The 15,000-nt window shown below is 42.5% G+C and overlaps 2 protein-coding genes across 3 annotated transcripts in view; one reads left to right on the top strand and one right to left on the bottom strand.

The window, feature by feature from the left end:
- The window catches only part of lyl1 (LYL1 basic helix-loop-helix family member), a 5,883-nt gene extending 711 nt beyond the window's left edge, over positions 1-5,172 (top strand). The window contains exons 2-4 of one of the 2 annotated variants that reach the window (XM_084006067.1): positions 921-2,122; positions 3,497-3,594; positions 4,106-5,172. In XM_084006067.1, the coding sequence (XP_083862193.1) occupies positions 1,356-2,122; positions 3,497-3,594; positions 4,106-4,635 (1,395 nt within the window). In that variant the 5' untranslated portion in view covers positions 921-1,355 and the 3' untranslated portion in view covers positions 4,636-5,172. Of the gene's footprint in view, positions 1-920; positions 2,123-3,496; positions 3,595-4,066 lie in introns of both variants that reach the window. The other variant, XM_084006066.1, reaches the window with a different exon arrangement.
- Positions 5,173-12,311: 7,139 nt separating this feature from the next.
- The window catches only part of LOC311010875 (centrosomal protein of 41 kDa-like), a gene marked incomplete at its 3' end in the record, with an annotated part of 3,749 nt that continues 1,060 nt past the window's right edge, over positions 12,312-15,000 (bottom strand). The window contains exons 3-10 of the mRNA XM_084005518.1: positions 14,314-14,375; positions 13,935-14,004; positions 13,738-13,795; positions 13,493-13,659; positions 13,325-13,392; positions 13,117-13,231; positions 12,821-13,027; positions 12,312-12,439 (exon numbers count right to left, since the gene is read on the bottom strand). Coding sequence (XP_083861644.1) covers positions 12,312-12,439; positions 12,821-13,027; positions 13,117-13,231; positions 13,325-13,392; positions 13,493-13,659; positions 13,738-13,795; positions 13,935-14,004; positions 14,314-14,375 — 875 coding nt within the window. The remainder of the gene's footprint in view (positions 12,440-12,820; positions 13,028-13,116; positions 13,232-13,324; positions 13,393-13,492; positions 13,660-13,737; positions 13,796-13,934; positions 14,005-14,313; positions 14,376-15,000) is intronic.

Genomic DNA, 15,000 nt, shown 5'->3' with positions numbered 1-15,000 from the left:
GTTCATGGTTTGTTGTTGCAAATTGTTTGGTTGAAAGCTGGATTATATATTCTTCTTAACCAATCTGGTTGTAGTAAACATATGATATATTGTCCGTGGCTAAATCAATAATATGAATCATAATGTTTAAATAGATTCAACAGAAATAACATGTTGGATATTGGACAAACATAAAATATAGTGCATTAAATAACTATTTAAATAAATAAAAATGTAATTATTTAATAATTGGAAGCAAAAAGGTTTATCACAGTTATCAAATATATATTTCAGGAATTTGTGCAAACTATTAGACAGCTTGTTGTCCCCATAATTGTGATACAGAATAGAAAATGGTTGACTTTATTAAAATATGCTACGATAAAATATATGCGTAGTCATTATGAACACAGTATATTACAAATGTGTGCAGCTAATTATGTTTTCAGCTAAAATAACCACGTAATGCTAAGTATTTTACACTGAAACCTTTTAAACTTTCATCCATGACTGTTTCTGTGTCGCTTCTCTATCGTTCTTCTTAAGATATTTCCATGAAAGTAAACTCAAATGAAATGATAAAAAAACTACCTGCAAGTGTCGTCTATGCATCACTTTGAAAGAGGGAACTGTCCAAAAAAAGTCATGACCACCAGAAAAGACAAAACAGGAACAATTGCGATTGCAAAAGCTGAGAAATATCATAGTGTTACGCCTGTAGAGCCGAGTAAAACCAAACATCTCCCTCGGTGACAAAGTGGAGTAGATCCGGTATCATGGCCGTATGTATCATGTGATTTTTCAAATTTAAATCTACCAACAACTATTTTAGTACAAGCTCTTGTGTTGCTTATCTGCAAATTATGACCTTTGAGCACATTTTCATATCTATATAAACCAAATATATATGCTGAGTGTGACTTCTTTTTTCCCCCCAACAGCCTCTTTGATATCAACCCAGTCTTCGGGGGTCTGGGATGTTTTGAATATTTAAAAGGATTTTGATTCACATCCTCAAAATCACACACAGACAGACTAATTAAGAGCTGCTGGCCCATTCCCGACCTAGAATCTGCTGCTCAGGATGGACTGTGTTAAAAATCCCCTCCAAATCAGACCACAACCAACGGCCCGGCTCCACGCTGCACCCAGAGACGACAGAGCAAGTCAAAGACAGCAACCTTTCAGGTCTACATTTCTAGAGATGGAGCAGCAACATAGTGCATAATCTGCAGGAAAATTGAACATAGGAGAAGAAAATCTAAGGGTTTTAAGGAAAATCCACATTCAAGAAGACTCTCACAGCAAACACGCTGGGCAGCTGGGACGAACGGGAGTTTGGCACCAACAGGGATTCCCCCTGAGTCTTTATCACCATGATGGAGAAGCTGAACCCCACCGGCCCACCTGCCTCACCCCCAGACCTACCCCACCGCCCCTCCTCATCATCATCATCATCATCATGTACCTCCTCCCCATCCTGTGCCTCCGTAGAGCAGCAGAGTCCCCTCCAGAACAAGACTTTGGCCTCTTCGGACGCCATCAGCAGCCTGAGTCCTGCTAACAAGACGGGGCGCGAGGTACACACGCATGTCCCTTCTTCCGACTCCGTTCAGTCTCCTATTTCCAGGACAACGCCGTTTACCAGTCACCACGGAGATACAGCTGCTGCACCTGAGCCCATCGTCATGGAGACCGAGAACAAGAAGGAGGAGGAGGAGAAGCGAGGAGGACCAAAGAGCACCACAGCCCCCGTCACTTCTGCCAACGGGTCCCCAACTCTTTCCTCTCCACCTCCGCTCCTCCCAGCACCAGCCAATACCTCCATGTGCCCTTTACCCCCTCCAGCCGGCACCGCCTCCTTCCCTTCCTCTTCATCATCCTCTTCTCTTCCTCCACACATTCCAGTAATCAGCCTCGGCCACAGCAAACCCCCTCTGCCGCTCCCCAATACCCCTTTGACTGCCCTCCACCCGATTCCCAACCTCCTACAAGGGCCCCACGGGGACCTCCGCCGCAGTCAGCTGACCTGTTTGCCTGTGGCTAGCACTGGAGCTTCTGGAGCATCTGCGGGCCCTTCGGCTGCCTCCCAAGGACCCATGTTGCCTCAGCAGTACCGGTCTCCACACCCCTTCTTCACCAGGTGAGATTCAGCAGGTATATCCATAAGCAGCAGTTTTGCTTATTATGAGTGTTGAGCAGAGTTTCCCCTGTCAGATTGTTTCATTTGAATAATTTTGGAGGGCTTAAGTAGCGAAGCTTTCTATTACACAGAAAAGTCAGAAAACAGTATTTTAACGCCTTCTTATCAAGTTAATCATCTTGCACGTCCTCATTTTTATCTTACGACAGCACTCAAAGTCTTATCCAAATCCAAATGTAATGATCACACTGTGTATTAAGGAAGCTTGGTGGTGAAATACCAGTTTTATAACCACTTAAATAATAGTAGAGGTTGCATTCAAGCCTGTAAGGAAATCTGAATTATGGAAATATTGCATTGTAACTTGTGGAACATCAAATAGTTCATCGGCTAACAGACACATAAACGCCACATGCACCTTTCACCTCCTTTTCACCAGGCATGCAAACAGATGGTGAACCTTTAACCATAAATCACCAAAATAGGCTTTCCTGAGAATCGAGCGATGGTGATGATACCACCTCATTGGTCACCATTTTCTTGTTTCATATGAAACCTCAACTGCTGGGATTTCACGACTTCCCATTGTGATTAATTGTGGCTAGGCTGCACGGTTATGCAGGATGACAGCAGGATGTGTGCCGTTATGAAGGGACCTTGCATTTCTCACGCTAAATTTACTCATCGGCACATTTGGTCTCCGAACACGGGTTGCATCATGGAAGGTTTTATGTGAACATTTAGTCCCCAAAAACCTGAAGATATCACTTTTGAAAACTATACGTCTGCTTTTAATTGCATCCAAATTTAGTCGTTAAACTGAAACTGTTTTTGGGCTTGTAGAGTTGGCAACTCTCTCTGCTTGCACTCATGAAGAAAGCCGTTCATTTGCAGACATTATCAAAGCCCTCCTACTGTTCATCTGTTCTCTACTCCAAAGGGGATTTTTCCCCCACAGTTTCTTTCTGTAACAAAGACGCATCAGCTTCGTAAAAAGTAGGACTTTTTTTCTACATCTAATGTTTCACCATCTGTCATGGAGGTCTGGGAATAAGATTCCCTGCTCACTTCTCCCTGGTCTGTTTGTAGCAGGAAGCATTGATCTATTTCATCCCCCTGAAGTAGAATCAACTCACAACCAGACTTAATGAGACTCGACTAAATCCCTGCATGCACACTCAATCAACGCCACCGACACAATCACACCGCGGTTAATAGCTTCCACCGTCTTCGTCTCCATCCAAGCTCCAAGATTTATTCGCTTTAAAAGGACAAGACGCTGGAGACTTCACATTGTAAACTTTGTAAAATATATTATGCTGCGCTTGATTGCGATTGCAGTTTCATAAATGTCAAATTTGTTTTCATGTGTAGTTCTTACCTGAGTCCTTCGGGAGGAAGCTATGGCGTCATCAACAGCAGCCGCATCAAGAGAAGACCCTCGTTACATTTTGAGGTGGAGATCAATGACTGTGAGTTTCTGTGTGACCAAATAAAAATACAAAATTCAGACATCAATATTGATACAGCCATAGTTACTGTATGTGGATGTGTGCATCTTTGAAATAAATGCGTGGAGGAGGTTAATATAAAATGTATTAAAAAGACATGGTTTCCTATATTTTGTTTTTCTTACTGTCAACAAGCCCCCAAGGCCAGTTGTTCTTACTGAAGACCTCAATGTTTTTGTCCTTAAACAGGTCATAGATACTGATTATTATTATTATTATTATTATTATTATTATTATTATTATTATTATTATTATTATTAAAACAATTACCTAAACCCACAGGGCACTGTCAATTTTAGAAAATGGTGTGTGGAGGAATGAGCGCCCATGTTCTACACGATACTAGTCAGCAGGATCAACTCATTGTTGTTGTGGTTTTATGGGATTTGTTGGCAACAAACTTAAACATACATTTCTTCTTGTGTCCTTTAAGGCCCTGCACACTCAGACAGTGATTATGTGTGTCTAACAGGCCCTCCTCAGAAGCTCGCTCGCCGAGTCTTCACCAACAGCCGTGAGCGCTGGCGGCAGCAAAACGTGAACGGGGCTTTCTCCGAGCTGAGGAAACTCATCCCCACACACCCACCCGACAAGAAGCTCAGCAAGAACGAAATCCTCCGTCTGGCTGTGAAGTACATCAACTTCCTGGTCACTCTGCTCGACGACCAGGCACAGGACAAGAGCAGGGACTCGGCTGAGGACGAGAGCGTTGCGCCCGGGTTGGACAGTAGCAAACGGAATCTTCTATTTCAGTGCAACACTCCTCCTCCGTCCCACGGCGCCACCCCACCGCCCTCGGCCCGTCCCGCCACGCTCCACAGAGACAGAGACTCAACTGACTCAGTCATTGCTCTGGCTAACTCCCCGGCAACATCCAGTTGTTATGGTGACACGGACAGCGAGGAAAGCTTTGGGACTAAGACCTCTTTGGTGACCCACGGCATTCTGGGAAAGGTCAAGGGTCAGATAAGGCTGGTGGCAGCCACAAATGATGAGCGGTGACACCAATAGACTGCAAACAAAAAAGGTGTAACACACCAAAGTGTTTGAGGAGCCAGTTTGATCGTCTCTTCATAGAGAAATAAGAAGGCTATGGATTTCAGAGCCATTTTTGTAGTTTTTACTGTCTGTTTGTCTTTTCCAGAGATGTGAAAACATCTAGTGTGGGGCTCTGTGTTAAAGGGTAATACTGAACAAAGTAGATGAACACGGACTAATTATGCAAAACGGGCTTCCTGAAAATCAGCCAAGAAATACAGGATTTTGAATGTAGACAAATAAAATCTGATCTTTTTTTTTTTGTGGTAGTCTAAACGCAGCTTCATAAATGTACATGTAAATATCAGCATTACCCCAGTACGATTATGGTGATTTAGGAGTACTACTAGTCTGCAGAGAAGAGCATGTAATGCATTCATGAATCGAAGTTGCAGTTTTTAATGTAACTGTCGGAGAAGCAGTGCAGATGGTCCTCGCCCTGACATTGTGACACACTTGTACCAGACATAAATAAAGTGCGTTCTAGTTTGCTGTTCCTTATTTGACATCCTCTTCTTGCGTTTCAAAGACTGCTCTTTGTCAGCACAATTTCTCAACGCATCCAAAGGTTTTGCCGTGTTTGTCACAATGTTCAGGGAACATTGTGTATCCCTCAAAGTGTTCAGTATGTGGAGGTCTCAATGGGAGACTATCACAAACATCAGATGTTTGATGTGTTAATATAATGCTGCTGGGTTAGTGCTGTGAAAGAACCAACTTAAATGTGAAAGCTTATTTATAACATTAGATAAGGCATGTGTCCACATGTTAATATTAACACAACAAACCACACATTGTACAGTATGAACTGAAAAGTAAAAGCTAATGGAGTCAAACTTCTGGTTACAGAATGACAGATTAATGATGGTACTTTTAACAAGGGAGCCGTAAACAACACCAGTTTAAAGGAAAAACATCAAGTGATGTGACGGTAAATATAACTGTTTACTGACACCACTCTGACATGTCAGTGCTGGAAAAAATTGAAAAAGATAAAAAAGGTATCAACAGCAAAATATCCTTCAAGGACCAAAAATAAAATGACTCATTGTGCAGAATGGCCCATTTCAGAATAATATACATCACAAGATTATAATCAGAAGTGGTAAAGTTACTAAAACATTCAAGTAAAATATACTTTAAATACATTTTACTCAAGTAAAAGTAGGTTACTTGTGTTAAAATGCGCTTAAAGAAAAGTATGAAGTATCAGTTAGTGTGTAGACCTACTCTGAATAAACCATACAGCAGTACATTTTAAAAGCAAGGGGTGCTGTAATAAATTATTTGACTGATAAATTAAGAGCATCTTTAGGCTACAAAATACTTTCCGTTAAATTAGAATATTGCATACACTTGCACACTAGACAAGGCAAGGCAACTTTATTTGTATAGCACATTTCATACACAAGGCAGTCTCAAAGTGCTTCACATCATAACATGTCATACAATAAAGTGAAAAAATAGAAGAATTAAAAGCAAATAAAGGCAAACTTAAAATGCATAAATTAAAAAAAAAAAAACATTAAAACAAGCCAATAATAAAATAAAGTTTAAAATTTAAAGTTGGAAAAAAAAACTAGTGGGAAAACATGAGCAACCAAGACCCTTCTGTCCAAACAACTGCACTCAAAAATGACAGAAATATACAGCTGCCTTCCTCATTTTAGCTTCACAGGAATAAACCAGAAAAGAGACAAAACTCAGACAAGCAAAATGATCGACAACTTAGGGGGGGGAATAAAACATGCGCGCGCAACTACGTTGCTATGCAACGCATAGTTGTTGACATGGAGAGTCTAGTCGGTGAGTTGTTGTATTCACCTGAATGTGAGGTCCTCCACTCTCTGCTCCTGGTCCTACTTGGCCTCTCTGGTCCCACTGGGTTCGAGACTCGACCCGACCGTTCGTGGGTCCACCAGAGCAGGTTAGCATTTAGCACGTTAGCCAAACTGCTGCTGTTAAAGCCACGCACATCATAGGCTCATCACTTAGAGTGGAGTTTTAATTAAGATGGATGCTTTTTTATTAACTTTGCAAATTACAACCTCACACAACATGATCCTTTATGTCACTGAGCTTGAATCGGCCCGTTACATGAAGCTCTGAAAGCAAACACTTAAGGTATCATTTCCGGTGTGTGTCACCTGTCTCGCTGGTCGTCCCTTGCCTGAATTTTCATGTCGATTACCGTATCAGACGATTAAAGTCATCATGCTCGACTGGGGTGCAAAGTTCCACGACACTGGGACTGTAGCGACCCACTGGAAACATCACTTCCTCTTACATGGAGAAAGGGCATCGCCGGGGTAACGGCGTTCAAGGCGTCCTCCCAATCTTCGACAGGAAGCATGAGCAACGTCTGGAGGCTCTTCCTACCAAATTTGACACCGGAGGAGGACATACCAGTGTAAAAACATGACATTTCATGTCGCCAATAGGTGGCGCTCTGATTGTGAGTCAATATTGCAGTGCAGACGTGTTCAGGGTGGGACTCTTGTTGAGTTATGGTATATTAACTGTTGCAGCTTAACGTTGCATTCGGATGAAAAGAGTCAGCGGGTTTTCTTCAGCCTTTCTTGGCATATTTATTTGCGAACTGTAGACACATCAGTCTCACGGTCATACAGCTTCGTCTCAAAACTACGGAAGATCAACTGGAACAAATGACGCTTTTGCGCCCTGCCTCTATAGCCTGCACATTAGCGCCTCCTTGTGGCATAAACATATACACAGTACAGAACACATAAGAACAATACAGCATCACATCACATACAACTGAGGACATAAACATATTTTAACACCCCCACTTGTACTCAGGTTGCTACACTCTTAAGCAAAAAGAAAATAAAGACAGAATGAATGTGGATCCCTGTCATACACACATCACTCCCCAAAAAGAGCACCTGCAAACCTCTCCAGTTTCAACTTATTTACAGGTTTGGTCATTACATCAGCAACCATGTTGTCAGTAGAACAATACATCAAAGTCACTCTTCCCTCATTCACAGTAGACCTGATGAAGTGGTATTTTATGTTGATATGTTTACACCTCCTTCTATTTACAGGGTTTTTGGCAAGAGCGATTGTTCCCTGATTGTCCTCATGTACTACAGTTTGTGTGTACCTGTAGTTATCTATGCCTCCCAATAACTGCTCTAGGTATAGACACTCCTGTATGGTGGATGCCAGTGCCATGTATTCTGCCTCGCATGTGGATAGCGCAACGGTAGGTTGCTTTCTAGTCTTCCACGAGACTAGGGAGCTGTTCTGACTAAGGCTCACACAGTAGCCTGTGGTACTGCGTCTGTCACTGGTATCAGCCGTCCAGTCGGCATCACTGTAGGCCTGTATACCTAGCTTCTCACTGTCGTCTCTCCTAAAACTTAACCCTTTCTCTGCAGTGCCTTTGAGGTATCTTAGTACGTGCTTCACAGTGACCCACTGCTCCTCTGTAGGCTCAGCAAAGTACTGTGATAACCTGCTCACTACAAAACTTAAATCTGGTCTGGTACAATAGTTAGGTATATTAGGCTTCCTACGGCCTCCCTGTACAGCCTGACGTCTTCCATCTTTACTGCATCTTCAGTATACTCTAGCTTTTGCTCACAGGGTGTCTCTCTGATCCTACAGTCTTGCATATTAAAACGCTGTAGTATCTTGTTAGTATACCTTTCCTGTGACATCTTTATACATCCATCTGACTGACTGAAATCGATTCCCAATCTTTCATTTTAAACTGTTCTGCAAGCATCTCTTTCACCTTTTTCAGTTTCTCTTCATTGCTTGCCGCAATAATCAAGTCATCGACCCATATGATTATGATCACCTTCCCTTCTTTTGATTCTTGGGCATAAACACAGTGGTCGGCTGGGTTTTGCGTGAACCCATTCTCAGTTAGACAATCATGCAAAACCCTATTCCAATTTCGCCCGGATTGTTTAAGACCATATAGTGATTTCTCTAGTTTGTAAACTATACCCTCTTTCTCTTGATAACCCTCTGGTGGATTGATGTAGATCTCATAGTCTATGGGAGCGTGCAAGTACGGCGTTTTCACGTCCATTTGGTGCAGGAGTAAATTCTCCTGTACCGCTTTCTGTAGCACTACCCTTACACTCGTCAGGTCTGCAGTGGGTTTAAACGTCTCCCCATAGTCTACTCCCATTTTCTGGCTGTAACCCTTGGCCACAAACCGTGCTTTGTATTTATCCTTTCCATCTACATCAGTCTTAACAGCGTAAACCCACCTACCCCCCACTGTTTTTTTGCCTATTGGCAACGCTGTCGGGATAAAGGTTTTGTTCTCGTTTAAAGACTGAATTTCCTCATCCATGGCTTTTGCCCATTCTTTTGAGTTAGCTGACCCCATTGCTTCCCCAAATGTCTGTGGGACGCCACACACCGCTCTGCAGCAGTAGTCTACCGTGATATGAACCCCATCACTATCACAGTCATCAGTTATGAAGTCACCTAAGTAACTCGGTGTTCTCCTTTCTCTAGCTGGATACCTTCTACTCTCGGGTTCATCACTCTGCTGTGTGTGATTATGGTCACTAGACCTAGGTACTGTACCTGGACTATCACTATGTGCACTTCTACTTCGTACACTTGGCTCTGGAGCATTTTCTGTACCCCTACTAACCCCTTGAGTGATCTCACTAGTCCTGGGTCTCACACTATCATCGCCATCGCTTGGATCTGGCTCACCTGTCTGTGTCTGTTTCTCCACAGCTGCCTTGCTCACAAACTTCACTAGCCTGTGTTTTTGTACTTTATTCGTATCTGGATGATACACCAAATACGCTGGGCTGTTCTTATCGTAACCTACAAAACGCCCCTGATCACATCTGGAATCAAGTTTTCCCTTGTCCTGTTTGTAGGTGTAGCATGCAGACCCAAACTTTTGCATTTTAGACACATTGGGCTTCTTGTTGGTCAGCAGCTCATAAGGAGTCTGCCCTGTACGCCTGTTATAACACCTGTTGCGTACCATTGCTGCCGTTTGAACTGCATATTGCCACAACTGCTTTGGCAGTGTACTTTCAACTATCATGCACCTACCCATCTCAAAAAGAGTACGCCAACCCCTCTCTGCAGTTCCGTTTTGGTGTGGGGAATACGGAGCTGACGTTTCATGTCTTACATGGTTTTTCCTGAGCAGTGCTTGGAAATCACCGCATGTGAACTCTGTTCCGTTGTCGGATCTACCCATTGAATCGCATTGATATCATCGTTATACTCTATAGAGTGGTGAAGTCCCGCCCCTCCATTTCCGGGACATGGGTCCTCAAAAGCAAAAAAATATCAATGCGATTCAATGGGTAGATACAAATTATTTTCTGGTCCCGTTTGAATTGTGCCATGGATTTCACATATGTTCTTTGTGATATTTAAAGAAAATTTTTCACGCAAAGAAGACGACAATTAAGCGCGAAGAGTTTTGATAAAGTTAGGTTTTGTGTGAGCCGCTTTGTGAACTACAGCTCCTCGCTGTTCTCGTCGCGAATGATATACGTCACCACCCGCCGAGTCCGAAGTCCGCCGAGATGGCTGTTTCTCTGCTCCACTTCACCGCTTTTTTCCAAGGGCAGAATAAAAGTATCGAAAGGGGGGAGAACCACTATAAGTCGGGTCATGTGGAGAGCCTCAACTTCGCCGATGGGGAGGGAAAAGGGCGATGACGTGACGTCACATACGCGACACAACATGTAGTCTTTATCATTGTGTTTTCTCAATGAATTTTAACTGAAGAATTGCACAATAAACGGTCAAACTCTTGACATGGAAAATTATAATTTAAGCCTATAAACAACATTTGTGTAATCCAAGGCATAACGACCGGGGGATCAGATAATAATTATTTTCCGTCCATTGAACACCATTCATTTTTTTCGCTCCGAAAGGACCCATGGCGCCGTTACTTCCTGCTTCCGCTTCGGCACTCTATACACTACGTTGCGTCTTCAATCGGCCAGTCGGATATTCAAGTTTTTCTGAGCGCCATTTACGCATCTCACGAGAGGCTTGTGGATATTTGGCTTTGGACTTTGGATTGGCTTTTGACACTTTGGACCTTGGACAACGAGAGGAGACCACATTGGGACAGCTAAATATATATATATACACACGTAAAAAATGTGTATATATATATATATATATATATACACATTTTTTACGTTTGTGTTTACACTGCTGACAGGTATGTTTAAGAACATTTTTATATTATAGAGAATAGATGTAGAGTCCAGCTCTGTATGATTAGTGGTCTGAGATGACCTTTTAATGATATGATATATGACTTGATGTTATATGAATAAATTATTTATTTATTTTTGCAGTGGAGAAAATCATCAGAGGGAGGAGACTAGTGGACACTTTGAGTCTCAAAGGAATGGGTTTCTATTTGTTTGACTGCATTCAATACAAGTTTTCACTGTTATATTCCTGGTAACGTTTTTGGCCAGTGTGCCTTTTTTTCATTTAGGATGCCTCGATGGAAGAACCATCAGCTATCCGTTGCTGCCAAGCAGAGGATGGAGGATCGGTGTGACAGGCAGGAGCCTGTCATCTCTTTCTCCGGCAGACCCTCTGGTTTGTACTCAAACGTTTTTTATCATTAAGTGTTTAACTTTTTTAATTGTTAGGTGTATTCTCACTATATTTGTACACCTGACCTAGTGGAAAGAGCTTTGCTTATATAATTATTATAAATTATGAATGAAATTTCTGACTGTGATTTAGTCTTTTTAACTAGCCCATGGAACTGGTCATCGCCATGCCGTGAGGAAGTGGCCAACTTCTGCTCGCACCGGCGGGAGTCACAAGTTGGTCATCCCACCGAGTCTCCAGACAAAAAGGTATTGTTGTTTTGGAAGTCATTTGACAAATGATGTCTGATGTTGATCATAATCTTGTTTGCATGATAATAATTCTCCATTGTGTTGTTCCAGTTTGTTCTTCTTGTCAGGGACTCCCACCTTTGCAGCATCATGGATGGGTTCGTCACGATGCCTATCCTTTGGTGCCATGGCGACGCCGGGGGCTTGCGCCAGGGACCTGAGGATCGAGCTGGTGAGTGCTATTGTGCCACGTACACCAGATGTTGTCTGTGTTCTTGCCCCCAGCAACAACCTGACGGCCAGGAGGACAGTGGAGCAGGCAGGGGAGGACTCCCGTGAGGTCATCGCCAGTGCCTGGAGTCGGTGTCAAAGGTGTTCGTCCTGTATGTAATTGATTTTTGAATATTGCTGTAATATTGGTTACCTGTTACAGTTGAATAAAAATACTGAGAATGGGAAATTGTAGCTGTTCATGTTTCAATGTTAATTTACAATCTTTATGGGTAATTTCATTCGTTTTAAAACCTAAAATGTTTGTAATTAAACGTTAAAAACAACATAAAATAACTAAATATACATTTACAATATACAATTTTAAACCCAATATCTAGTTTTTCAACAGTTTTATGACATGTTTTGAAAGATGAATCACATTATTTTGAGTGTCATATACTGTTATATTACATCAAATATAAATGATTATACAACCTCTTTCCATAAAATAATGTCATTAAAACCAATTAATAACCACACATTTCTGTAAATTTAACCATTTAGTTTATTTACCATGCAATTTATTTATTCGTATTTAAACAACGACGTAAACGGAAGCCTGCCACCGTCCTTTCTAGCAGCCAAGGAGCGACTGCGAGCGTTGGGTGCTTGAGGCCGGGACTTGCTGGTTGACCCGCGGCTGGACCGGCGTCCTGCAGGGAACAAATGCAAACACTGAAGGGCAGCAGAGTGACGGAACAGGCAACTTTTTCTGATGTATGGTCTTAGTTTTTTGAATAATGTTCTAATAATAGAACAATAATTAATTAATTCTAGTTTAAATTAGGCAAATCTTCCAAGGAATTTCCTCTGGACATCAAAGACTGCTTATAAAGTCACAAATAATAACTTTGTCAGAACTTTGGCTCTATTTTCCTCAAACTTAGTGCCGAGTTTTCCCAGGGAAACGCCTAAACAATGCTCTAATTACAGTTTCTCTACAATTGCTAAGCCACAATTTCTGAAACGAGTTTGTCAAAACTCTACAAACCAAAAACATTTACACAAAACGTCACTCTGACAGTGTGACTTACTGTTGGCGAGAATCTCCTCCAGCTGTCTCTGGATCTGGGCCACCTCGTCGGAGGTAAAGCGCCAGCGCTCCTCTGCTGCTTGCGGCGGTGGCTGCGGCGGTCGGGAGCTCTTCTTCACCTTCAGCTTTTTGGGAGAGGTCATGCATGAGGTCGGGATGGAGCCCGTCGTCAGCCCTTCTGGGAACATCTGAGCGATGACCTTGAGACCTGGCAGAGGACAGCAGAGTGGGACGATCGCTCTTCTCATACATGCAACCACACGCACAGATGTGAGCTCCACTCAGCTGCTACTTTACCTCCAGACAGCAGAAACAGATTCTCGAATCCCCGTTCACACATGATGTTGGCGGCCTGGATGGCTACAGTCTCATCCACGTCGTACACGATGACCATCTTCCCAGCTGCGTTTTTCTACGGATGGTGGGTTAAGTTCAGACAAGACGATGGTCAGTTGACTGCTTTTCAAAAGGGCTGGTCAGGTGTGTCGTTTGCATTGAAGGATACATATTTCAGCATGTCTTTGGTGAAGGGGTGCATTCTTCGAGTCACCATGGCAACGGGCCAACTGTGTGCTGTAGGGGAGAGAGAGAGAGAGAGAGAGAGAGAGAGAGAGAGAGAGGATTAAAACAAGAAATCCTTTTTCATAAGAGGTTTGGTGATAAAAAAACTTACCACCAATAATGTGGCAGCAGTCGTATTGGTCACGGTCCCGTGCGTCCAGCAGCAGGTAGGGGCAGTCGGGGTAGGGCCTTTCGCCGAGCTGGGGGCTGGACACCAACATGGTCTCCATCTCCTGATGCTTCCTGTTGAGGTTCAGCTCTCCCACTCCGTTAATAAGACTGTAAGTGTAAGTGAAAGAAGTTTGAAGCTGTAAATGTGAGCAGTAATGTTTCCCAGGGTGCAAAGCTGCACGGTACCTGTGCAGGGTTGACCTCTCAGCACGGCAAACGTCTTCGGCTCTTGCATCCTGGCGATCTGACAGAGGCGAGGGGAAATTAACCCACATCCACTGACAGCGACAGACAGTTTGAATCCAATTTTAAAATGTTAAGGGCCCATCTGGACATAAATAAAGTTTCCCAATGTTGGCTGAATGAGTAATTGTGTTAGTTACCTCCTGGGTCGTGTGATTCGCTGTCAGTCTCATTTTCATTCAGATCGGCTGCAGAGGTGACCTGAAGTATCTGAGAGGAAAAACAGGTTTAGGAATCTGAGACGTTTGCACCGGGAACACAAAGAGGAAACGCAAAGAGAATATTATCCTGCTGTCTGTAAATGAACGTAACTAACCGAGCTAAAAGAATTCAAAGCCGTCCAATCAAAACGATTCTAGCAAGTATTCCATCAACTATTAAACACTGTAAGGGGATCAGGGTTTCTCTTCCCGCCATCTCCAATACAGACATAACTGGACAATGGATTTTCCCAGGAATACGACACATGTATTGTGCAAGCCTTCACAGTATTGCAAGAAAATAAACATTGATGCTCACCATTTGTGCAAAGGTCGTCAACTTTAACCGTTTGAATATTTCATCGTTTCGGTAATTGAAATCTGAAAAAAAGGGGGACAGAAAGTTTGAGTAGGAAGGAGCCTGAAAGTCCTGATGATACTCAAAAAGTCAGACACCTGATGGGATCGCTGGGTTTGATTATTACTTAAAACAACTGTGTAATTACTTCAGCCGTCCCAGGGAGCCGTACTGAACACAGCTCACCTGGCTCCCAAGTCCTCCTCCTCACCCCCCTAGTGCTTCAGTTAACGCCAGCACTGCCGTTTTTGGGCAGACTGGAAAGTGTTTCTAAGGACTGTTAGGACCGTTAGGAAGACAATACTTATATCTATAACATTTGGGACTTGGAAATTACAGTTTAGTCATGTAAAAAAATAATAATTCTGGATTCAAGTTTTCTTTTTTTACTGAATTTAAAATATAAAACAAATGTGATGTTAGAGTGCATCAAATAAAGTGCATAGAGTAGAAATATTAACATTTTAAAATGACTTGCCAATGCTGATCCCTCTTCAAATGAGTCCTGTTGTTTTCAACCTTATACATAATATTGTTTAAAATAAAAATAGGGTCACAGAAATAAATGAGTTACTCACTTTTTTCATTGTAATCCTGTCTTTCCATATACTTAGTATAGCTACATCCTGTATTATAAATAAAGAATAT

The sequence above is a fragment of the Eutrigla gurnardus genome, assembly GCF_963514095.1.
Source record: "Eutrigla gurnardus genome assembly, chromosome: 3".
NCBI lineage: Eukaryota > Metazoa > Chordata > Actinopteri > Perciformes > Triglidae > Eutrigla > Eutrigla gurnardus.
Note: the sequence above shows the minus strand (reverse complement) of the source record. Positions and strands in the feature narration are given on the sequence as shown.